The sequence below is a fragment of the Anolis sagrei genome, chromosome 4 (assembly GCF_037176765.1).
Source record: "Anolis sagrei isolate rAnoSag1 chromosome 4, rAnoSag1.mat, whole genome shotgun sequence".
Classification (NCBI taxonomy): domain Eukaryota; kingdom Metazoa; phylum Chordata; class Lepidosauria; order Squamata; family Dactyloidae; genus Anolis; species Anolis sagrei.
In genome coordinates this window covers 103,417,061-103,442,935 of record NC_090024.1, presented here as the reverse complement: position 1 = coordinate 103,442,935, position 25,875 = coordinate 103,417,061, and the positions used below count along the sequence as shown (strand labels likewise).

At 36.9% G+C, this 25,875-nt stretch overlaps 1 protein-coding gene across 9 annotated transcripts in view; it reads right to left on the bottom strand.

Moving 5' to 3' along the window:
* CTNND2 (catenin delta 2) overlaps positions 1–25,875 on the bottom strand; it is a 623,732-nt gene that overhangs the window by 408,011 nt on the left and 189,846 nt on the right. For all 9 annotated transcript variants that reach the window (XM_067467540.1, XM_067467541.1, XM_067467543.1 and 6 more), the window contains one exon: positions 24,182–24,294. In XM_067467540.1, coding sequence (XP_067323641.1) covers positions 24,182–24,294 — 113 coding nt within the window. The remainder of the gene's footprint in view (positions 1–24,181; positions 24,295–25,875) is intronic.

The window sequence follows — 25,875 nt, the reverse complement described above, 5'->3', positions numbered from 1 at the left end:
GTTAGTAAACAAGCAGTGTACAAGAGAATGTGGCATTTCTTGTTAACTTCATGAGGTAGCTGTTGTTACATTTTACAGCTAAAACTCCTCTTTAAAAACTCTTTATTAGTTCCCTTCTCTCCTAAACATTTACTACAACAATAGCTTAATTGCAGCCTGTTGAAATAGGTAGTAAACTGAAACTGGCTGTGGTTTAAGAGCAGTCTGATGTGTTGATTTTTACTTCACATCATTTTTGCTACTCCACACAGTGACTGCCATATAAAAAACATCATTTGCTTTGGGTCAGAAACCAAAAGAATAGGAGGAATGGTGTCTTCAAAGGATAAAACCATTTTTGTGTGGTGGCAGCAATAAAAAATTAATTATTTTAAAATTACTTAATATATTTGTAATATGCTAATCAACCAGAACAGAAATTGAATTCCTGAGTAAAGAGATATATACTGAGCAGTTCAGCTTATGATGTCTTGTACATTACTCATGAGGAGGTTTGAGGCTTCTTTTACAATGTCTTCTGTACTTATTGCCCATTTAGATATGCTGGTGTTCCCAAGGAAGGTATCATGAGTTGGGGAAAGCTGTTCTAGTATCTTGCCTAATAATTCTCATGTATTGTTGAAGGCTTTCATGGCTGGAATCACTGGGTTGTTGTAGGTTTTTCGAGCTATATGGCCATGTTCTAGTAGCATTCTCTCCTGATGTTTTGCCTGCATCTATGGCAACCATCCTCAGAGGTTGTGAGGTCAGAAGAGAATGCTTCTAGAACATGGCCATATAGCCCAAAAAACCTACAACAACCCAATTCTCCTATAATTTGCTCTGGGAAAGGCTGCATGACTAAGAGACACATTTTAGCGTACATACCTGATGGTGATATGCAAGTGACCTGTTTCCATTGTAATTCAGGGTGAATCTACACAAGCAAGAAATCCTGGATTCACCCCAAGTTGAGTACTTGTCTCCATGATGTCTGCTTACTTCCAGTGAGTATCACAGGTTTTACAGGTTAAACCCACTTTGTAGTGCTTTAGGAAAGGTCAAGAGACAGTCTGAAGTTTGCTGGAAACTCTGGAGTATCCCATGGTTTTGGGACAGTCTAGCCAGCTAGATCAGATCTGATTCAGGTTCCTTCTACACTGCTATATAATCCAGTTCAAAGCAGATAATCTGGATTTTTTTATGGCAGCGTAGAAGGGTGCTCAGATTGGATCATGATGCAGATGGAACACAGAACCACACCTGCAAGGAAAAGGGAATGGGGTCACTGCTACTCCCAGGAGCCTTCAGAGCTCCAGTTGAGTTCCTGGTCATCATGAGTTCGCTATTGTGACATAAAAAGGGGTCCCTGCATGGCCAGAAAGAAAGAGATCATCCCCCTCTTTTTTCCTGGTCATGAGGACCTCTGTACTATCAAGAATAAATCCAAAAGATCAATTGAAAGACTTTATCCCATGCAATAATTAAAGTTTCTGGATAGTTTTTCCATTAAGTTTCACAACACCCCATTTGGAAATTAAACAAGTGATTTTCCTACCCCCATGACATGTTTTCCTTCATTTGGTTTTCTTTTTGAAATTAGCAGTTTGTCTTCCCATCACACAGGAGACATATTTCTTCTCCCACTGTCTCCTCCCCCATTTTATTGTACTTGAGAAATTCCTCTGAGGCCCCTTCCACATAGCTGTATAAAATCCACATTGAACCAGATTATATGGCTGCGTGGTCTCAGACAACCCAGTTCAAAGCAGATATTTGAACCATCTGCCTTGATGTTCTGGGTTATATGGCTGTATGGAAGGGCCCTGTGTTTATTCTCGTGAAAGTACTTTTTAACACAAGATCATTAAACTGGATTTCTTCTATTCTATATTATTCTATATTACAACTTCTCTTTATAAGTACAGATACCTTTCGATTCAAAAATTAACTGTACTGAATTTACACTGATAACAAAAATATATAAATTACCGTTCTTTCTTCCTTGATCCCAAAAATATTATGGTGGAAGAAAGGAATCTATAGTGTCCATCTTGGCTCCAGAACGACATCATAGTTATTTTTACATGTGGGCAATCGGGAATTCCCATCACACATTAAATTTGATGTTTTTACTCTTCTCTACTGAGGGAATTTAAAATGAAATCTATTGTGAATCGACTTAGGAATCGTTGAAAAAAACACACACACACACTTTAGAAATGGTGAACTACCTGAAACCCACAGTATGAGCTTGTGTTGTATGATGGGCTCTTTAGGTAGCCATTTCTTACATGTGTAGAAACACTGAAATTCTATATAACATGTACTGCCTTTGATTTTTCAAGCAATCGGGGGTAAAGTGACAGTGAATATTTTTGGATTATTCTTTATTTGAAACAAGGTAAATACATCTACTGTGACCCAGCTGTTTCTTTTTTAATTTGAGCATGTTCTAAATGGATCTATTTTGCCCTTTGTGTGCATGGCAACATTTCACTCAATCTGAAGGTACCCCATTGTGCTTTAGCCTCCAAATATGACCTCACTATGGCTGTTCTCCCCTTTCTATTTTGCAAACCACAACTCTCTGCTTTCATCTCTTCTTACTCAAGCACAGATGTCAGGAATACATAATACAATCCAATGCTCTATGATTATATATCAATCAATGATATAGTCAATCTTTCCTTTTATATAATTTATGGGAGAGTTTGTGTGCTGCAAGTATTATGTACAATCTATTACATGTGCACAATGTCCTCACAAAATATTGCAATTTTTTTAGTTCATTGGTCACATCTGCGGAGATATGAGTTCACTTCCTCATGTAGACAAACATATTCAGTGACAGCTAAAAAGGATGGCTCAGTATAGAACAAGACAGAGAAGGAACCAATCAATGAAGTTTAAAAGACCGGTTTAGATATTATTGGCATTCTATGTATCTTTCTCATCTATTTTTGAAAGGGTAGCAGTTTCAAGTACCAGGAAGTGTGAGTTTAGAAAAGCGTTTGTATGAGAATAAGAATGAGCATAGGGGGAGAAGGAGGAAGGAGGGAAAGGAGAAAAAAGAGGGAATATTATTTAACCTTTTCCCCTCCAGATTTTCTGTACTCCATTACCTCCTTATCCAAAAGTCACATTTGCCTTCTTAACAAGGTAAAAGCAGCTTAGAAGGTTAAGGAGAACACTTCGCCTTACTTATTTTTACATTTAGGCAATTCAAATAAAAGGCAAATTATTCGAAAAGGCAAAATGTGATAGGGATCCATAATTATCCAAAGGCAAAAGCAAGGTTAGAACCTGGCTTTTTTTTTAAAGTGAAAGCAGTACTTGGCTTCCTTTACTCTTATTGAGGTGGGTGAAGGAGTCCCAATGAGAACTCCTTGTGGGCCTGATCTGGTGTCCAGCATATTGGGAACACATCAGGGGTCGGCATAGAAGGGCCCCAAGATTCCTCTTACTCCCCATTACCTTTCTACCAGTGCTCCAGTGTTTTTATTGCTGTCAAGACAAGGGTGTAGGGTCCCATACAGGAAGAATAACTTGGTGACTGAGTGTATGTCATGTGGTGCTGTTGTTGACAAGAAAAAGAGATCAATCTGTTTCTATATAACAGCTCAGTTTGCATAAATTATAGACCAGTGACTACACTGTCAACAACAAAATATTAAAAATTAAACAAGAGATGTGTTTTATTTAAGATGGGAGAAAAAACTATTCATTTTACACCTACCTACCTATCTATTCATCCATAAGTAAAACCTGGCATATAAAATGCATAAAAAGGAGAATAAAAAGCCAACAGACTCATCATCTCATCATACTTTCTTTATGGTGTTTCCTGTTGAAATATTAGATTATCCTCTTTGAACTGGTCTATATGAGTCTACAATGCCATATAATCCAGTTTAACGCAGATAATCTGGGATCAGAAACTGGATTACATGGCAGTGTAGAAGGAGCCCCAGTGGGTTTCCATAGCCAAAGTGGAGTCTGGTCTCCCAATTCTCATTCAGTGCTCAAATCACTACAATACACTGCCTCACACACATATTTTGGAATATGTATTTTTTAAAGAAAAGATCTTCTGAGAAGCTTACACAAAATAATACACTGTATATACTCGAATATAAGCCTAGTTTTTCAGCCCTTTTTTAGGCTGAAAAAGTCCCTCTCGGTTTATACTTGAGTCAAGATTATTTATTATTGCATTCTGTTGTTGTTGTTACATTTATAATTTTACTCTTATTATTATTATTACATTTATTATTTTATTTCATTATTGTTATTATTACATTTATTATTTGCAGTTATTACTGTTATTATTACATTTATTATTTCACTCTCTTTATTATTATTGGAAGGAGACATAAGCACATTTCCATTGAAGAAGGTTAGAATAACAGTTTAATCAGAGTTGGACAGTCTTCTCTTAAATTACAGTTTTATGTATATATTCCAAAATATTTAACCTTCTGATGCCTCAATTAATGTAATTGTATTGGTATCTATTTATATTTTAAAACTAACCAGTAACTGGTGCATTTTCCACCCCTCGGCTTGTACTCGAGTCAATCCATTTTCCCAGTTTTTTGTGGTAAAATTAGGTGCCGCGGCTTATATTCGGGTCGGCTTATACTTGAGTATATATGGTATAAACTTTAAGGGATCTGAACACAGTAACTACACAGTAACTAGAAGACAACTTGGTGCAACCATAGTTATCCAAGCAATAAATCACTCTTTTCAATGCTGCAATCGTTGAAGAAATGAGTAAATAAAGAGAAAAATACATTCTCATTTAAACTCTTTTATGGTTGGCCTCTACAAATAAGTATTTGTAGAGGCCAACCATCAAAGAGTTTAAAATGTGAATGTATTTTTCTCTTTATTTCCTCATTTCTTCAGCTATTGCAGCATTGAAAAGCGTGATTTTTTGTTATAGCCAATTCATGTGTTAAAGTAACAAATTGATAAATTGTACTTATCTTTTGTCTCCTATTTTCACATACAGCATGTGTGTGGTAACACCCAATCAAACAAGACACAAGAAAACTATGTGTGGTGATGATACCACACATTTCAGCATAGCTGTGTAGAGTAGCAAGGGTGGTGGAGATGATGTACTTTCAGAGTACAGAATCACCAGCCTTTATACATGCTGTATCAGATTTTAAATTTACTTCAGCTTGTAAATAAACTCAACTACATTTCAAGCTGAACCCATTTACTTCCCCATTCCCAAAATGTGCCTTCCAAGAGAAACTGGGGGATAGATGTACTCAAGCATAAAAAGAGAGTTACTGTTCCACTTTTTGTTAAATCCTAAAATGGGTGGAAGGGAAGGTGGTGCTGTTGTAGAAAGCGGTCACATCATAAATCCCTCTTCTCTAGTCGTATATAGTACAAGTAGGCACCTGGAAGCACTGCAGAACTAAGGTGATATGAGAAACAGTTCCAATTCTCTTTTTCTAAGAGATTTACACTTCATAGCATTTGGTTCTTTTAGTTCAAAAGGTATTATTCACCTAATAGTGACAGCTATACTTTTCACAGCATAATTTTACTGAGAGGCTATCAGTATAAAGCCTATTGGGGAAAAATTGAATGTAGAATGAAGTAGCTTTCACAATCCTCCATTAACAGCAATACCACAGAGTATGTGGGAAATACAAACTCCAGCTTAGTCACTCACTTACAACAGTTGACTGGCATGAACGCCTCATACTGGCAGCTCAAAAAGTGCCATCACAATGACCTAAATTGCTTTCCAAGGAGTAATGAAATGGAAATGACATTAAAAGTTACCAAGGCAGTCTAGCATAGTGTTAACACTCACTCTGGACACAACCTTGCTACATCAGCAGTGTATTTGTGAAGCAACGAAAAGAAGACTCAAATGCAGGCTTTCAATCACTGTCACTTTTAACAATTACTCTTCAGGCACTGTCTTCCTATACAACAGTCCCAGTGAATGGGTGCTCAGTTGCTCTGGCTATTGTGCTTGCCACTCGATGACAATCACATACATCAGGGAGGCAATGCGGGCAAAACCTTGGAATAAGTCCAAATAACCTGTTCTTTAATAACAGCATACCTAGTTTTCTTCAATAAAATCTTAAAAGCAAAGATTTGTTTTAAAGCACAGTTAGTCTACTCATTTGGTGCATCTACAGCACCTCTCTAAATCAGCTTTCTCATCACTACATTAATTTGGTGATTGTGTTTAATCATTCACATTCATAACTACATTTTAATTAATCCACATCATCTGTGGAAGATAGTGTTGAAGCTACTATTTAAAAGCTATAATTGGAAAATGAATGGTGGCAGAGGACTTACTTATAGAGGCATTATAAGTTGGATTCACTATGAGTCCACTCCTGCCATCCCACAGTGTTTCCCCACTGGGTTCATCTGGTATAGCCCTGTGTTAGAAAAATTGGGTGATGCTCCAGAGCTTGCTTGAAACTCTAGAGTAACCCTGCAGCTTCAGAGTAGTCTATACAGCAGTATCAAGCTCGATTCAGAGAAGCCCACTATCTACATGGGGCAATGCTACCATCCCCCTTTTCCTGAACTCATCAGGGAAAAGGTCACTGCTTCCAGCCAGTGGCAGAGCTCAGTGTGAGAACCTTGAATTCCCACCATGAAATAAGATACCAGACACAAAAAAACCTAATCTAAAGGGCTATTTCCTGACCTATTTATTTGTAAGAACTTCTGGAATAACCTATGAAGAAAGAAACAGTGTTGAGGAGATATAATTGTAAGACTTAACTCATGTTGTGTTAGTCACCTATCACCTCATTAGATGGCTGACAGCAGAAGGAGGCATGGTCCACTTTGCTGCAAGGGGTGAGGAATCTGGTGTCCGTGCCTTATATCGCCCACCTCACTGGAAGGGCGATCACATGGGGGAAGCGTGATGCACGTGGCTTCCCTCATAGATTGGGCAACATGGGAAGCCTCCCGTTTTGCTTGGGTGGTGACAGTAGCATGCCAGTTCCACCCCACTGCATCCATGGAACTGACAAGATGTTGTTTGATGGGAGCCAGCTGGCTCAGTGGGTGACCAGGGCTAGATTGGTGTTTGCCACCAAATCTAGCCCTGTATGATGAGGTTGTTGGTAAGAACTGTCCCTGGACCAGGTGTCATTCCCTCTGACCACCTCCAAGGGCATATGGACACCAAAGATCGTGGAAGGCCATCCAAAATTAGTTGGCTGCTCCTCTTGGCAAGTCATTACTGAAAGGCCATTCTAAATGCGCTTCCTCCCTAACCGCAGATTTTTTCAGAGTGAGAATCCTCATTCCAGCCACAAGGGTAGCCCTTTTTCAGGACCCCAACCCCCAAAACTTATAGAAACTGTTATGGAAGTCCACACTTTATCCCCTGGGGGGGGGGGGCTGCCACAGTGCCTACTAGGACTATTTCACCATTATCATGCCAGTGATCCTTTTTAACTTACTCAGGGAATCCTATTGAAGTGACTCCACCCAAAGCCAATTACCATTCCTCTCCTAAAAAGTGTGGGGTAGGCAAAAAAAAACTCCAAGGAACATTTGGGGTTGAAGAATTCTTTCCCGGCCCTTGTGAAACCAGTATAAACTCACACTGTCTATAGGGTTGGTGAGTGGACCACGGTGAAACAAAGAGGATGGTGGAGCCTTTAAAAGCCTGCAATTTTGCCCCATCACATGATTGAGGCAAGTGAAACAAACCAGCCCCACCATGTCTGCTTCCTCCTTGGGGGCCTTCAATCCCCCCTTCCCCCACCTGCTGCCCCTTTGGCTTTGCCTGTCTGCCAGTTGTGGCAGACCTTGTGATTGTGAGCAGAGGCACCCACACAACTAGAAAGATTAAAGGGTTACCTCCTCTTTCCTCGCCATATAGGCACCCCTGCTGATGTTAGCATAGGGTGACCACAAATGGCTAAGAACTCACACAGAGGTACTCCACTGTCTGGGAGTGGCAATGGAATCTAATGGTAATGGGCCCCCAGATGTACCAATCAGTGTAGACATGACCAGAGACAAGTCTATCACCCTTGAGTCACTTCTGCTTCAGGAAGAGTTTTGCCCCATCTAAACTATAACATCTCCAAAAGAACTTAGTGAAAACAATTCTGTTTTGAATGATAAAGTACGTATATCAAACTAAAATAACACACACACACACACACACACACACACACACATATATATTCAAGCCTTATATATTCACCTTCTTGGGATTCCAGTAGATGACAGGATACTGTATGCAATATGCAAGTTAAGAAATAACAGCTGCCAAAATACTATGGTACTAAAGAGATTATGAAAGGTCTCCAAGGTTAAGATTCAGTGACCAAGTCCTTATAAGAAGAAATGGGGATTTGTAGCTGAGATGGTTGTGTGAATAGTGATAGAATGGCAAGCTCCAGATATAATCTATGTTCTGATATATCTGAATATATAATTAATGATTTCATCAATCAAAGGAAAACGAGTATATAAAAAGTCATACAGAACAAGACTGGTACAGGAAATGGTCTGTTCTAATCGACAAAATAGACAGAGACGACAAATAAAGTATTTTGAACCAGGCTTTCCACATGGTTAAACAGATGCAAAGACATAATTTAGAATTGCTGTTCCAGGAGGGTGGGGGGTGATGGGTGATACAGATCTAAGGAATGTATAAAGTGTCATTTAAGGAATATTTACTTTTTGGAATAATGTATACTGAGATAAGTCTTGTATGGCAAAAGTTTGTTAATTGTTGGGATGTATCAAATAAAATGTATAATAATTTAAAAAAGCAGATATAGTATGTGGATCAATTAGATAGATGTATATTCCATTAAAGCTGTGGATAATTCTCTTCAAAATTCAGTGGATCAGCTATGACAAAGTTTTGGTGCATAGAGGAATAGGGAGGCTGACACACAAGAGGTTTTAAATCCTTGACCAGTGGGCAATGCAATACTGTTAGCCAAGTTGTCTGATCTGGGGGATTGTTGTAAAGAATGCTTGTTGAAGTTCACGAGGAGAAGGAAGATGAATGGTCACTCCATAAACCTTATTAGGAATTTCTTGCTTACTCTGCCAAATGATGGTGTGCTTAAAATGTGAGTGGGTCCACTATTCCCATATATACCACCAGCACCCCCTCCCCACTAAGAAGCATAGGAACTCAAATAGTGTCAGAGACTGCAGATGCTTCATCAAGTCCAAATGCCTAGAAAATTCAGCTTCCACCTACATTTTAAAATTCAGATCACTGCAAAGAAATGTGCTTAAGAACCAATGCTATTTACAAATTTCAAAAAGCCAAAGTGAAAATAAATGGTCAAATGACACAAGAATTTGAAATTGCAAAGGGTACTAGGCAAGGATGCCCACTATCCCCATTGATTTTTATAATGGCAGTGGAGATCCTAATGAAGAAAATCAGAGAGGATGAAAATATAAAAGGAGCGAAAATTGGCAAATTTGAATATAAAATACGAGCGTTTGCGGATGATTTATTAGGAACAATTGAGGACCCTGGGAAAAACCTACAAAATTGGATAACAAAAATAGAGCAATTTGGAAAAGTGGCAGGTTTTAAAATGAATATGAAGAAAACAAAACTGTTATTTAAAAATGTGGAAAAGGAGAAACAAGTAAAGATTCAACAACAATCGGGGATAGAGAGCGTCAAGAAAATTAAATATCTTGGAGTCTGGATAACAGCAAGAAATGGTCAACTTTTGAAAAATAATTACGAAATAGTTTGGAAGAAAATTCAAAAAGACTTACAAAAATGGAATTCTCTAAACCTATCACTCCTGGGCCGGATATCATTAATAAAGATGAATGTTTTACCAAAACTTATATTCTTATTTCAAAACATACCGATAATAAGAAATCAAACTTTATTTAAAAAATGGAAGAAGGACTTATTGAAATTTATTTGGAAAGGTAAAAGGCCAAGAATAAACTATATAAACTTAATTGACAAAAAAAACAAGAGGTGGGTTGGGACTCCCAAATTTGAAAACCTATCATGAGGCATGTGCCTTGTCATGGATAAGAGATTGGATGACCTTAGACAAGGAAAAGTGTTTAAACCTTGAAGGGCATGACTTGAGAGTAGGATGGCACGCATATGTTTGGTATAATAGAGAATTAAAGGAAAAAAAATTTGGGAATCATTTCGTGCGAGCCTCCCTACTGAGGACATGGTTAAGATACAAAGCCCTCTTTTATAAAACCACACCATTATGGGTCTCAGCAATGGAGGCCCATCAAAGAAGACTTTTAGGATGGAGGGTATGGCCAAGATATAAGGACATCTTGTTAAAAGGGAAAATGGAGATTAAATCTTTTGAACAACTCAAGAATACTTATGGCAATATTACTTGGCTTCATTATTTACAAATTAAAGAATATTTTAAACAAGATCAAAAAACTGGCTTTGACTGGGAAGAAAACACATGGGACAAAATATTAAAAATTGAAAAGAAAATAGTCACAATACTTTATAATAAATTGGTCCAATGGCTCACCGAAACTGAACAAGTGAAAACATGTATGATTAAGTGGGCTGAAAATTTAAGACGGCCCATTCAATTTAGAGAATGGAAGCAGATATGGAACAAAAAGTTGAAATACACCTATGCCATAGACCTGAAGGAAAATTGGTATAAAATGTTCTATAGATGGTATTTGACACCGAATAAACTTAGTCACATGTATCAAAATATTTCAGATAAGTGTTGGAAATGTGGAGAACAAATTGGCACATTCTACCACATGTGGTGGACTTGTAAAGATACAATCAAGTTTTGGGCATTTATTCATGAGGAGGTACAAAAGATATTGAAGAAGAGGTTTAAAAAGAAACCTGAATACTACTTATTGGGATTTACGGATTCAGAGTTTAAATTGGAGGAGAATGAAGATAAATTATTTACATATTTTACTACAGCGGCAAGGATTGTTTTTGCCAAATATTGGAAGAATGAACAGATACCGACCATTGAAGAATGGTTGGAGAAAGTTAAAGAAATAAGAGACATGGATGAATTGACATTTTTGATGAGAAAAAATACCGGAAGATCGCTAAAGAGGACAGATTGGTCTTTTTTCTATGAATATGAAAAGAAATTTAGAGAAGCTTTAAAGGACAAGAATAGATAAGTAAGTTGAAGAAATAGTATGAGAAGATCCTGAGGTTGGAGTGGAAGTCATTTTAGATTAGTTTAGGGTTTTGTTTTTTCTCCTCCTTTTTCCCCCTCTACTTTTCTATCCTTTATGTATTGTTCTCCCTCTTTCCCTGTGTTGATTATTTAAATGTTTAATAAAAATTTAAATTAAAAAAAAGAACCAATTCCTTGAGGAAATTTCCAGTGTTGACTCCAAGAGAGCCACTACATGTTCTGTTCATTATATGTAAACAGTATATATATGTAGGTACTTTATTTTAGGATCCAGAGAAGGGATGATTGTGAGAATAAGATGAAACATCCCACAAGAGCTTTGGGGGAAGAGTGAGATATAAATGTCCCTAATAAATAAATCATACATTGTTAAAACAATTACAAGATGTACATGATTGGACTTCTAATGTTATTGCCATTTCTGCCAGTAAATGCCACTCTTTGAGTAGAGGGCTGCTACTGAAAGGAGGTTTTTGGCAGCTCCTGCTTTAATTATTAATAATTTGATGTTTCACATTGGGCTCATAGTTCAGATTTTAGCACCCAGGGTCCATTAAAAAGAGCTGATGGGAAAGAGCTGCCAATTAAACTGGTGCGCATCAACTGGCAAGCATGCTTGTTTCACACAAAAGGTGCTATAAGAAGCATCTGCTCCGAGTAACACATTTTAAGGTGGGAGACAGAAGGGTGGCTTCAATGTTTAAGGTTTTCACGTGAGTGATGTTGAAAAATGTCCCTGAAAGCTGGCATTCTATTAGAACCTATGTTTGCAAAATCTCATAAAACAGTTGATTATGTGAAGTAATTTCATGCCAGCCTCACTCTTAATGAATGGCAGGCAGATAAGACTGCTATGAGATTAGATATCCTATGACTTCTATGTGACATAATGTTACATAAAGCATTTTTGCTAGTGCTCATTCCATTCAAATACTGAAACAGTCTTGAAATGATTCCTAATAGTGAAAAAGGTGGACACAAGTCCATATTTTATAGACTAGTAGATGTAATGGGCTTATGAGCCCACTTTACATATTAAATGTGAATGCCATATTTAATGTGACTCTCTGTTTGTTCTGTTGGTTTTAAATACAAAGTATGAAGGGACACTGATCTTACCAGGACTGTTGTACAGGTGTATGCGTGCATGAGACTCACTCCATCTCTCTCTCTCTCAGTTTTTTTAATCTTTCTCTGCCAGACCACTCGAGATGAAAATTGGCCCTCATCTGTTACTTGAACCAGCAGTGAATCCACTATTAGCTTCTAAGTTTACACTTCCCATGGTCTGGATTGCTCTCCTGTTCCCAGTTAGAGAATTCGATATGCTATCGTTACACGGATATTATTACTGCTTTTCAAACAGGTAAGCCTCCTATTTCAAAGAAAAAGGTATGCATTTTATTGCTACTCAGACTCCCACTGAAGCACTAAACTCTCAATTTTTTAAAAGATTTTTTTAAAGAAACAAAGATCTAAAACAGGGGTCCTCAAACTTTTTGAACAGAGGGCTAGGTCACAGTCTGTCGAACTGTTGGAGGGCCGGATTATAATTTGAAGGGGAAAAAATGAATGAATTCCTATGCACACTTCACATATCTTATTTGTAGTACAAAAAGCTCTTTAAAAATACAACAATTAAAATGAAGAACAATTTTAACAAATATAAACTTATTGGTTTTTCAACGGGAAGTGTGGGCTTGCTTTTGGCTGATGAGATAGGATTGTTGTTGTTGTTCTTGTGTGCTTTAAATTCATTTCAGACTTTGGTTGACCCTGAGCGAGGGCCGGGTAAATGACCTTGGAGGGCTGTATCTGGCCCCTGGGCCTTAGTTTGAGGACCCCTGATCTAAAACAAGACGGGAATGAGTTGCTTTCTAGATGCTTCTGGACTGTAATTCCTAATATCTTTTATCAGTGGCGCCATTGGCTCATTATTTGTTTATTTATAGCATTTATATTCTGCCCTTCTCCCCCCGGAGGGGACTCAGGGCAGAGGACAACATATAAACGGCAAACATTCAATGCCAAAACATACTAGACCATACACATACAAAATCATTAAAATCACTTATCTTGACGTTAAAATCCTCTACTTAAAACTGTTTCAACAACCATATCGAATTTGATTGGCATACTAAGAATTCCTTTACAGTTGATAGGGCTTGCAGTCCAACATCATCTGGGATAACACACATTTTTCATCTCTGTCTTAGAATTAGTATATCAGAAGTGGTCTCAAAACTGACACACAGGGGAGTAAAGCTATTTCTGCTTTACAGTCACAGCTTTCCACTACTGCTATGCAATAATTGCCATTTTCTTGTTCACAAAACATTATACGGATTAAAACACTTGTTGCTAAGAGTCCAGTATTCCTGTGCAATCACCTTACATAAATTACTTCACCCTCATTATTTATCACACTATTCATCATTATTGACAACATGATTGGCAATGATTGTTTTTATATGCATTTGTAGATTACTGTGTTGATGCTTAACCTTACTTAGCACAAGCACAAATTCAAACATACTGGGAGCAAGAGTGGAACAGGATGATATATCTCTCAACCTTCAGCGGAGAATATCCTATTAGTAAAAGTCCAGAGAAGGTGCCTCCTTTCATCTGAAATCTTCAAATGCCACAGTGATAATGGTTGATGCTAACTTGAGCATACCATCTTTCATAAGAATTACTTTGTGCTCTTAAAACTGGTGACATTTACAGCTGTCTAAACAGCATACTGTTCTTCAATGTAGTTAACCAAATGTCAGTTGCAATGCTTTAGCTGACATGAACACTTGCGAAACCTGGTTAGTGAGTGGCAAAGCATTTTTAAACCTCTATTTGAAGCTCAAAAGTCTTGTGCCCATATCACATGGGAAAATACAAAAAAACTGATACAGAGTATGTTTAAACTTGTCAAATGGTAAGATTTAGATTGGATTTTTTTTCCTTTTCAACTGAGGTTGATGGATGACAATACTCGGGGATATGGTACAAATGTATGTCATAGACATATAGATGCTATATATATAAGAAGTCCAGTACACATCTTTCTCCATGAAACCATCTTATAATGTTTCCTAAGCAAAACAAAACCGTTTTGAAATTGACTTAACAAAACCAGGTGAATGCATATGCCACAGACACTTATGGAGGCTTTGGTTGACTACAAACATTTCCTTTTGGGAAATGGTCATTGGCCAAGAACTAAAAGAATGGCAGGTAACTGTGGCTCTCTGAATGTTGTTGGACTATAGCTTCCATGATCCCTCACTATTTCCTATGCTGCCTAGGTTTCCTGGGAGTTGCAATCCATCAATTTGCCAGAGTTATTTCCCTAAGGTCTTCTCTGGTTAATTTTTCAAATTACAACTTGTTGGCAAATTGCATAGCATTGAATTCCTATATACTATTTATTTACTTGTTCTTTTCTTTTTGTTGAGTTCTTGAACTTGAAGAAGAAAACTGGATAAGCAGCTGGCAAAGTGCTTAGACTTAAATCAATTGGCAGCAATTACCTCTAGCACAAGGAGTTGTACATGATTTTATTCCAAAAAACACCATCTACAATAACACAATTTACATGCCACAACTTTTTAAAACACACACACACACACCCTACATTTTAAGCAGAGATTATAAGGTCAAAATGCTACATCTGGTATTACAAGGAAAGAATATTCACTGTCATTTATTTCCTGGCCCAAAAAAAAAAAAAAAAGGTTTCCTGACACTTCAGAAATCTGGGATGGGAAAATAACACAGAAGTGAGAATTCTGCATAGTTTTCACCTGCCATTCACATCCCCTGAAGTCCCCCCAACCCCTTGGAAACTGTTCTGTGCAGAACCACATTACTTATTTCAACAAAAATGCAGGGCTTTTAGATATGGAGGACCTCTACTGCTATTCAGATGTAATTCCTTTTGAGAGAGGGAACTGACTAGATGGAGAAATGGAAAAAAATCAAAAATACTGTGCAATGAATCATTTGCTATACTATGTTGGAATATCTAAACACTTCTACTTTTGGTAGGTTACTGGGAGTAGAAGCAATGTAAACAAGCATTTTTAATCAATTACACCATCACATTTGGATGGCAAATACAGATGTGGAAGCCACATAGACTACAGGAATGAGTGAAAAATACCACAGTGGACATGTGGGGACTGGCTGTGTGTTGTCCACTTTGACCTATAGTTTTGTGCAGTTTTCTAAATGTTGAGATTGCTGTAAGCCATTTTTACTAGACAACCATTTCAAAATCTGAGGTTGGAGGCATTAGAAACTGATTGTCTCTCTTCTACACAATTCCCTTCTGAGAGACAGATGGTTAGCTCTGTGTGCTATTTATTTTATGAGGATTTTTAGAAGTTCATTTGTTTGTCTTTGGATTTTTAGTAAATATGCTTCCTATTTATTTAAAAATTGGCATGCCTTAACTGATTCATATTGTTTTATGACTTTTTCAAGGGAACTGGAAATCTTATTTTATGTTGTAAGATGGATTTTGAAAACTGCCATTTTGAGAGGTGCTTAAGATATGGAATAAGTGAGTAAAATTTAAATTATGTATGAAAAAGCCCAGATTTCTTCAAGAAATTATACAATTTCTGATTTTTGAAATAATGACAATCAGGCATGTAGCCGGGGGGGGGGGAGGGGGGGGCTTGGGGGGCTTCAGCCCCCCCCTGAAATTCTCATGGTGGTCCACGAGAAGGCCGTACTGGTACATTATTTAAATTGTTGTTTATTCATATCATGATCTGATCACCATGCTCAATATATCCCATATGCATGGGGGTATTGGGGTAACAATACAAAAGGTTTGCTAGGGTAGAACCTCTTTCACTCAGACTCAGACTCAGCCCCCCCCCCCCCCCGAACCAATGACAATGAATTGTTTTCTTTAGAAGTTAGATCCTAAACATGGTAAAAATGAATAGAAAAATAGAGCATTCCTTTCTCATAACACAAAATCCACAAAGGATCAAATGAAATCAAAGCACACACAAGGTGCCCTTTAGGGAGGGCAAGAGTCATTTTTCCTGAAAATGCTGAGTACATTTTCTTTTCTCCATGATTATCTACACATCTCACTTGTACTACAAACTGGCTGCTTTTATAAGCAATTAAATTGGGCTATATTACAAGCTACATTTGAATACTCAAACTTTTGCTTAAAAAAGCAGATATCTACAATGATAGTTTGAACTATGGGTGTTCTTAGCATTACAGTATCTAGTATAAAAAAGGAAGATATGGCACTATATACTCAGCTTCTGTCCCTTTAATACAGTGGTTCCCAACCTTTAGTGCTCCAGTTGTTTTGGACTTCAAATCCCAGAAATCCCAACCAGTTTACCAGCTGTTAGGAGCTGAAGGCCTAAATGCCCAGAGGACCAAAGGTTGGGAATGACTGCAATAGCTGTTTGGAAGAAGCACAACACTGTCTCTTTCAAGAAATGTCTACTGAAAACAGCTGAATGGTTAAAGGTGTCATAGCCCTGTCCTGTATTTCATTTGGCAACCCTATGATGCATTCTTAAAATATGCTGCCTTTTCATATTGAAATTCTACTCATGCTGAGATTCCAATGCACATCTTTGGTGACAGATTTGAAACAAAGAACAGATGTCAAAAAATTTGGTATGAAGACTCAGTCTTGGGATGGCTAAGTGAAGAGTATAATACATTTCAGCTACAATTGTGGCATATTATGACACTCCTTATTTTGCTGTGTCTAGCTTTTTGCATTGTGAAATTGACAATTGGTATTGTCAATTGTTTCTACTGTCAGTCCTCGACATATTTAACAAATGGTTTACTTTTATAGACTGTGCATCTGCAATGTCAGAGTTTGGAAGTAACTGGCATGTATACATACACCACACAGAGGGAGCTTGGAGCCTAGCTGAATTGGGGCTTGGAGATGCTTCCAGCACTCTGCTAAGGTCTTGGAAATACCCCCAAAAGGGTTCTTATAGAATACTGTTACATGGATTCCTTTTAATACCTTTAATACCTGCAACCAACATATATCCTCTACTGTAGTTCACTAACTACAGCCTGAGTTCTCAAACTTTGGATTTCTGCAAATGCAGCAACCCAACCCTTAATTATAACCTCTTACAAACTTTATTTCATTGTAGTTGCTGGACTCTCAGCTCTTCTGATTTTAGATCCATCCCTGGTTGAGGATGCATAAGAAAAGAATCTAAAGAAGGATCTTACATGTGCCAAAATGGAAAGTTTTATTTAAAGGAAAACAGCTTTGTGATGGCCCTCTGTAAAGAGACTGCTAAGGGAAATAAAGAGAATTAAGTTAAAAGGTAGTATGCTAGGTATTACAACTGAAATAACAGATCTAAATTTCCTCAGAAATTTCTAGAAATCTTGATTACAGTTGAGTTATATTTCAATTTTAGAGAATCACAGTAGGACTTCTTAGGAACAAAAAAAAATCAGGAGTCTGGATTAATCTCAGCAAGCTTCATATAGAGAAACAGATGTAAAGAATAATGGGGGTTTTATACACAATAATATAATTTTCTACAACAGATGTTCAGGTAGTGACAATTGGCTAGACTTTTCTCTAGTAGAAGCTTTAACACTCAGCTTTGACTCACCTGTTCTCATTCCCTACTTTTCTGTCCCTTATCATTTTCTTCCTCATTTTGTCTGTGGACAAAGGTATAGCATATGGTCTCTCCTAAATATGTGTAATTCTCTTTCATTTTGTCATTTAACCTTTTAAAAATACCTTATTCTCATGGCATATGTCGATCAGCTATATACGACAGATGATGGTAGAGGTTGATTATGCAGATTATTGCCATGTCACTAAGAGCAATGGCACAGAGGTTTGAGTTAGAACTGATCCCAATTTTATTCACTAACCAGAATCTGCAATAATCAGAAACTGGGCCTGAGGACACTAGGAGGCCCAATTATGCAGAGCACCCCAGGTCTAAATTGGGAATGAATCTTCTTAGTTCATCATTGCCTGTTATCTTAAAGGGATGTGATGTTCCGGTTTATCCCCTCAAGTAGTGCTGTTTATGTTAGCACTCCTGAAAAGGGTTCAGATCTGGTAGAGGGAACCTCCATCTTCATACCTCTCACTGGTTGACAATGGTAGGCATACAGTTGAAGTTTCCCTCACTTTTTAAAAGTCTTTATTAGAGTTTATAGTTAAAAACAATACAGTTTATAAAAGAAATTGTCCTTAATATAGCTTTGGTTTGTATCTATATAGTTAGTTTGTGTTTAGGGAAAAAGTGAAAAGAGGTAGAAGAAAAGGAGTCAAAGGATCAAGTATCACAAAGATACAAGTATATAAAAACAAAGAAAAGAATAGTCAAGATATAGTGAAGAAAAGAGAAAAAAGTTACTATGAGATTATTTATACAGATACATGTATAAATTAATAAGATTGTACTAAAAAGGTGAATATTAAAATATTTTGACTTCCTGCTGTCTTCCTGAGGCCTTTATCTTTTCTTTTCTTCTTCCTTCACCTTCTCCTGTTTCCCTTCTTATTGCCTTCTCTCCCTTTCTTTTTCAACCTTCTTCTTTTTGTGTTAACCAGTTTCTTATATACTAAATCAAAATCTTCTTGTTCCTCTGTTTAAGATATTCAGTGACTTTTTTCCCATCTGTCTCTTTCATGTTTATTCCTTTATTCTTTGACATAAGGAAAGTGGGCCTGTCCATATTTCGAATTTCTAATATCTTCATCATCCACTCATCTTCTCCCACTATTTCTTTTTGTTTCCACAATCTTGCGTAAGAAATTCTTGCTGCCATGGTAAATTCAAAAATAATAGTTTGTCCAAGTTTTCTTCTATTTCCATTGCATGTATTCCTAATAAAAATATTTCTTGTTTCTAGGGAATCTGAATATCTTAACATTTTTTGTATTTCTTTCTGTTTTCCTTTCCAATATCTTTTCGCTCTGTCACATGTCCACCACATGTGGAAATATGATCCTTCCTTTTCTTTACATGTCCTACAGGCTGAACTCACTTTCAAGTGCCTTAACTAGAGCTGTTAAATAATTCAGTAACTGCATCCTGTCAGTTGTAATGTATCTCAGGGCATTTGTGCAAACTTGGGGCACAAACACCCAAATAGAATGATGCAAGGAAAACCTTGTAATATTAACCCCCCCAAAGTTTTATACTATAAGGAAGGAGGATTGGGGGGGGGGGAGGAGCTGATAATTAAGGAGAATGACTTCCCACCTGCTAGCAAATGAGACTAAAGAGCCTTATAGCAGCAACATCTCACAGGAGGCTTCCAGTGCTATTCTTCCTCACTAGTAAACTAAAGAGAGCAAAATCATTGTTGGCCAAGGGGCAAGAGTGTAGATTGATACTTAGGTTCATATTTGGAGAGGGAAACAATTGATAGTGCAAGCAGCCCTGATTATGCTGATGTGAGTCAAATGCAAAAGAAACCTTTGATAAAGTATTATCATTTTTTTGCCTCATCACCTATTCATTTGAAATCCAATATAACTTTCAGCAAAATCCTGAACAGAAAATGGATTATGAATCAGCTTTTCCTATACTGTTCCCAGGTAAGTGCAACTTTGACCTTCAGTGTAAGAGGTCATTGACAATGAAGGCGTCATGATGAAATGTTGTCAAAATTATTTTTAGAAAACAAAATACTTTGACTATGTGTGTGTGTATCTACCTCTACATTTAACTAAGACACTAACGGCTCATCTACATAAGCATTATAACCAAGACTCACCTTGATTTCACTTTTAGGTATTTTTACAACATTTCCCCACTTTTGGTAAGTATCTTGGAGTAAATTAGCTTAATCTGATTTAGCCATAGGTTAGGAAAAGTCAGGGAATGCCCCAGAGTCAGGGAATGCCTTTTTAGATAACGTGGGCTGCTGGATCAAGCCTGAATCAGACTAATCTGCTGCCCACCCAAGGCATCCTGACATCTCCTTTTCAGCACACTCATCAATGCAGAACAAAGAGGGAGATACTGGTTCTTTTCTTCTTCCTGGTCATGCAGGCACCTGCTGATGTGGGAAGTACCTGCAATAGCCAGGAGCTCACACAGAGCTCCGTGACTGTTTGGGAGTGGCATAGATGGTGAGATGATGGTCCATTACGACTGATGCAATCTCAGCCCAGCTGGATGGTATAGAATCCAACTCACTACTGCAGTGAGTTCGGAAAAAGAGGGGGTGCATATTGCTGCTACCACAGCCAGCATTTCCCCCCATACTAGCCCAGATTTACTATCCAGTGTAGACTCATTTTAGATCAATAAATTATAAAGTAGCTTCACAATCATCTACTTAAAATGGGAAAACGGTGTTATGAGGCATTGACAATTACTACATCATCTAAATTCAAAGCAAATTCTCTACTATTTTGTCGGTTTTCTTGCATGCGTGTAGTGATGCCAAGATGCACCACAAAACTGTAATCTTTATATAAACATGTAGTCTTTCAAAATGAAAGCACCTAGACCAACTTGACAGGGTATAAAGGTGTGCTATAGTCTTGAAATGATTAGAAAACATGCCAGGTAGCATGACATATTTTCAAAAGTTTCAAAAGGAACAAACAAAAAAACACCTTAGTTCATTTAGGTCTTAGATTGCCCACTTCGATCCAAAAACATTGAGTCCCTTATAGTCTATGATGAATATATTATAGATTTGGGATATAAAATATTATTCTAATACCAAATGGTAGGCTTTCCATTCATGAAAAAAGGGGATTTGTCTAATTAACATAGTTTTTGTCTATCTTAAGCCGTTTTGTTCCTAATCTGTAATGTTTTCATAGTTATGTCATTTTTAAAATAAAAAAATCAGTGCTGAAACATATTTTTCATTTTCATGATAAAATAATCAACTTCAGCATTTCTATGCTCTGCTTGTCTAGAAAATCACCCCAAGCTTCTCTTAAAGCCATTCAGTGGAGCTCTTCATAATAGCTTTATTATGCTTTTGTTCTGATTCATAAAGGTCTCCAACACCGAATCCCATGGTAACTGGTTTTCCTCGTAAGTATGGCTGTAGCAGCATACAAATGGATAAGTCTTATTATGACACCAAGTGTATCTCTTTTCAAGTGCCAGAACTAGTCTAACTGTGCATTTCACAAGTCGAAAAGGCAAGAAATGCTGAGTACATGCCAAAATTAAATCAACACACATAAAGAAAAAGAAGACAAGGCATCAGTTCTAAAGGAAACACTCAACTCAGTTCACAAGTGATCCATTTATAACTCAGCAAGAAAAGAAAGCAGTTGAGATCAGCTTGATACTATATAATTAATATGTGTATGGATGATTAACTGCTCTGAAACGTGTTACAATAAAATAAAATCAGTCTATAAAATATTGAGAGATCCACATACAAGTTTTGCACCTCCACTCTTGTTTGTAACTTAATTTATTTAACCAAATGTGTGTGTGTGTGTGTGAGTGTCAAAACTCTGAAGACCTGAATTAATCTGTCCGACTTGTACTGTTAACACACCCTTGACATCCCATTACCAAAACATAAGATGTGACTTCAAGATTTAATGCAAAGAAAACGGCAATAGAATACAGTAGGGCTATGTGATATATTAGCTCTGCTTACTCTGCATGTTCTCTTGAAATAAGACTGTCTATGGAGAAAGGGAAGAGAGAAAGAAAGTAGGGCCATAGGTCCCTTTTCACTTTCATCTGCTTCTATTACATTTTATTTTGAGAAAACCAACAACATTCAGATAGTAAAGGTAAAGGTAAAGGTTTCCCCATGACATTAAGTCTCGTTGTGTCCAACTCTGGAGGGTGGTGCTCACCTCCATTTCTAAGCTGAAGAGCCAGTGTGGTCTGTAGACACCACGTAGGTCATGTGGCACACATGACTGCATGGAGCACCATTACCTTCCCTACGGAATGATCGCTATTGATCTACTCACACTTGCACGTTTTTGAACTGCTAGGTTGGCAGAAGTTGGTGCTAACAGTGGGAGCTCACTCTGCCCCATGGATTAGAACCACCAACCTTCCAATCAGCAAGTTCAGCAGCTTATTGGTTTAACCTGCTGCGCCACCGCGGCCTCACTTTTGATAGTTTTCTGATTCTTTTAAACCAATTGAACTGGAAATTACAGGTTATTTATAAAGGCTGTGCTGAAATGTGGGTGCAACTACATAATATGGCCTTTCCTCAGAACAGTAACCATAGTTTATTATTGTCACGGCATCTAGAAAAACTATCATTGCTTTTAACTAATATTTATTGTACCATTTTAAAATAATGGTCAACTATGGCTTATAAAATTAATTTGTTTTCCTCTGAATGATACCAAAGATGAAACTATGATTCTATGAAACACTTTTAATGATTTCACACAATGATTAATAAAGAATAAGTGTAAAAGAATCTGTTCTCTTCTATACAACCAAAGCACAGGAAGCAAAGAAAGGATAAGAAATGATGTCCAAGGTTAGTGAGTGCACACTAACAACCCTTTATTTTTCTGTCGAATCTGGCCCAGAAGAATGTCTGGCCATGGTTTGAAGGATTCCCTAATCTACACAGTAAACAAAGTTTTAAAAAAACATTTTGTTCAAGATGGGGATCTGAAGAAAGGAAAGAAATGTGCCCACAAGCATGCGAGTAATTTGTGAGTAGTAAACCATGGCTTATTAACAAAGTATTTTAAGGCTGAATGCACTCTTTTCCATGAAATCTTTTGAGATGATGTTCCCTCCACACATGCACCTACACTTTAAATGGCCCACTAATATTTGAAAAACAGCATTCTTATTGGGAGGGAAACCGAAACATGATGTATGTCAACCACTTCCACCAAGACAATTTTGCCATTGTTTGGTGGAAATACACAGTAGAACATTTGAACAAAAATGACAGAAGATCACCAAGAATCAATACACATACTTAAAAATACAAATGTATAGCATTTAGAAACAACTTAACAAACCTTTTAATCAATTTCCTGCATACGGACAATTATTTTAATTAAATGATGTTCTAAGAGCATTTTGATTATTATGTAATTGGTTTATTTTATTTCCATTTTCTAGGTTTCCTTAATTTTCAGCATTATGTTTTGATCATTAGGAAGTTAGAATTTAAATAGCTTCCTAAATTATATGGAATTAGGCTCAATCAAACATCTGTCCTACTATTCATGAGCCAAAGACTAGATTCTTTGTCTGTTAATGTCTCATCAATATTATATAACTATTCCTACCTGAAAAATGTTTCAAGCATCATCTAGTAAAGGCAATAATCTTTTCTTGACTATAAATTTGCTTTATAAGCCAAATCAAGCTTCCAGCCAAGCAAACCAAGCAACACATCTATATTTAGTATTCCAAGTACATCCTTTCACTGATTGCACCTTTAAAAAGTGAAATGCAGTAACAGCTTTACAATTCTGCATACAAAATCATGTTACTTGCTTTCACAAAATATTAGGCATTTTATTACAAAAAACAGATTTCAGGACACGATAGTTAAAACCATACAAATTTTAAGGTTGATAAATCAAACTAAAATAATCCAACTGGAAGAATAAGCAAAAAGGTTATCCTATAATATATTTCCACGTAATTAGCTTTGTGTGACAGCAAATGACCTGCAGCAGTTTTTGCAATTCCGTACTTCACAGAAATGCATTTATTCTTCATGCTGTTTCTTTAGCCTAGTCCTTGAGGAAAAAAGCTCCACCAAGCAGATTCATAAGCCATGCAGTTTTATCACCTCCACAATTCTCATGGTGTATACTTCTTCTGTCATGTGTTTGCCCAAGATTCTTCATCAGGTACCAAATAAAAGGCAATAGGAAGGTAACTTTAAAATAATTTAGTGTCTGTGCTAAGAAAAAGTAAATCCCATTCAATATGCAATATGTCACAGAAGAATGACCGATACAGTCTATTACCAATGCCAATCAGTTATGGAGAAACAACAAAGTAACTCTCATTCATTACCTAATGCTGTTCATGCTTCCAGTGTCAGATCCAAGTTTACATCTCTCCAGCTGGCTAGCCACAATCTGGCGTTCAGCCTCAAGTTCTCTTGTAAGCCTTTCAAACTGTAACTCCTGAAATACAAAACACAGACATTCATGTTACAGTCTAGATAATATACAATAGAGAGCTTTTTAATTTGTTACTGGTATTAAAAGGTATCACTTTCCCTTCCCTCCTACATATAGAACAATCAAGATTTGATTTAAAATTCCCTGCTGAGCCATAATAGTGTTAAAGTTCTTTTGGAACATTACCCAGAAAAGCCTTCATGGGTAATCTGGTGGCATCTGACATGAACTAGGCAACTATAATATATCAGGGTTGAGGTAGAGATTCAGAATTTGGAATATTATGCCTAGAGAAATTCATCGTATCTCCATAGCTAAACATGGCCGATTACAGTTTCCTGGGAGGTATAGTCCCAAAAAGAACTATCATCATGCGCTTCAATTTCACAAAGCTGCTGAATGTTTCTGTTCTCTGATTCTGTTTTTGTATTGGGTTCTGCTGATTCCACTTTTTATATTATATTTTGGTTCTTTTTTTGTATTATACACTTTAATACCCAATGGTAACCAATCTAGGACATATTCAATAGAGAAGATAACTTTGAATTCGCAAAGCATTATTGAAAGAACAAAAGGTAAAGGGAAGCACATATATAAATCTGAAATCCTTCAAACAACAGATAGATCAAAACATTATACACATCATCATATGGAGAATGTGGTCCTGGCCACTTGAAAGAGACTACCTGTTAGAATGAGTAAGGTTCCCGAGTGAGTTATCTTAAATGTAGGTGAAATAGTCATAAAATAAAATACAACACACACACACACTAGTGGACAATGTTTCTATTATTGAATTTTGTTTTTAAATTGGGGTAGTAATAAAATAAAATGCAAATTAATTCTCTCTCTCTCTCTCTCTCTCTCTCTATATATATATATATACATACACACATACACATACACACACACACACACCATTTACAATTCCAACCACCACCACCACAAGGATTATTTTCTTTTACATATTAATCCTTTCTGAGACAATCCTTCTAGATTTACATGCTGTATAACATTTGTATCATATTTCTTATTAAAACATACAGCACAAATAAACCAAAGTCAGCCGCACACAAACACACACTAGAGGCCAACATTTCTGTTCTTGGATTCTGTTTTTATGTTCTCAGTTTCCTAAAGAGTTCATGGTCACACAAATTATGTATTTCTGTATCTGCTACCCCATAGTGTTAATTTCCATGGAGCCCAGGAGAAAGATAAGTGGGAGTAGAGAAGTAAATTCTCAATGAATTGATCCTCATCTACGAGGACAAATATTTACAGTATTTGTCTTCTCTATCTTCCCACTTGAAGACAAGACAAACATTCATCTGCAGTGTATTTATATGTCCTGAAGTATATGGAGAAAAAACATATGAAGATTTGCACATACACAAAAATCTGCATAGAAAACACTGGACCTGTACAGTACACAATGTTTCCTTCTCGGGAAACCCATTTTCTGCTTAGGGAACAATGTTTGTTTGTTTGGTTTTTTTTTGCATTCTAAACCCACAGATTTTCTTCTTGAAAACCATACTTTTGAACACTTTAGAATATAGAATACCAGGACAACATTCTGGA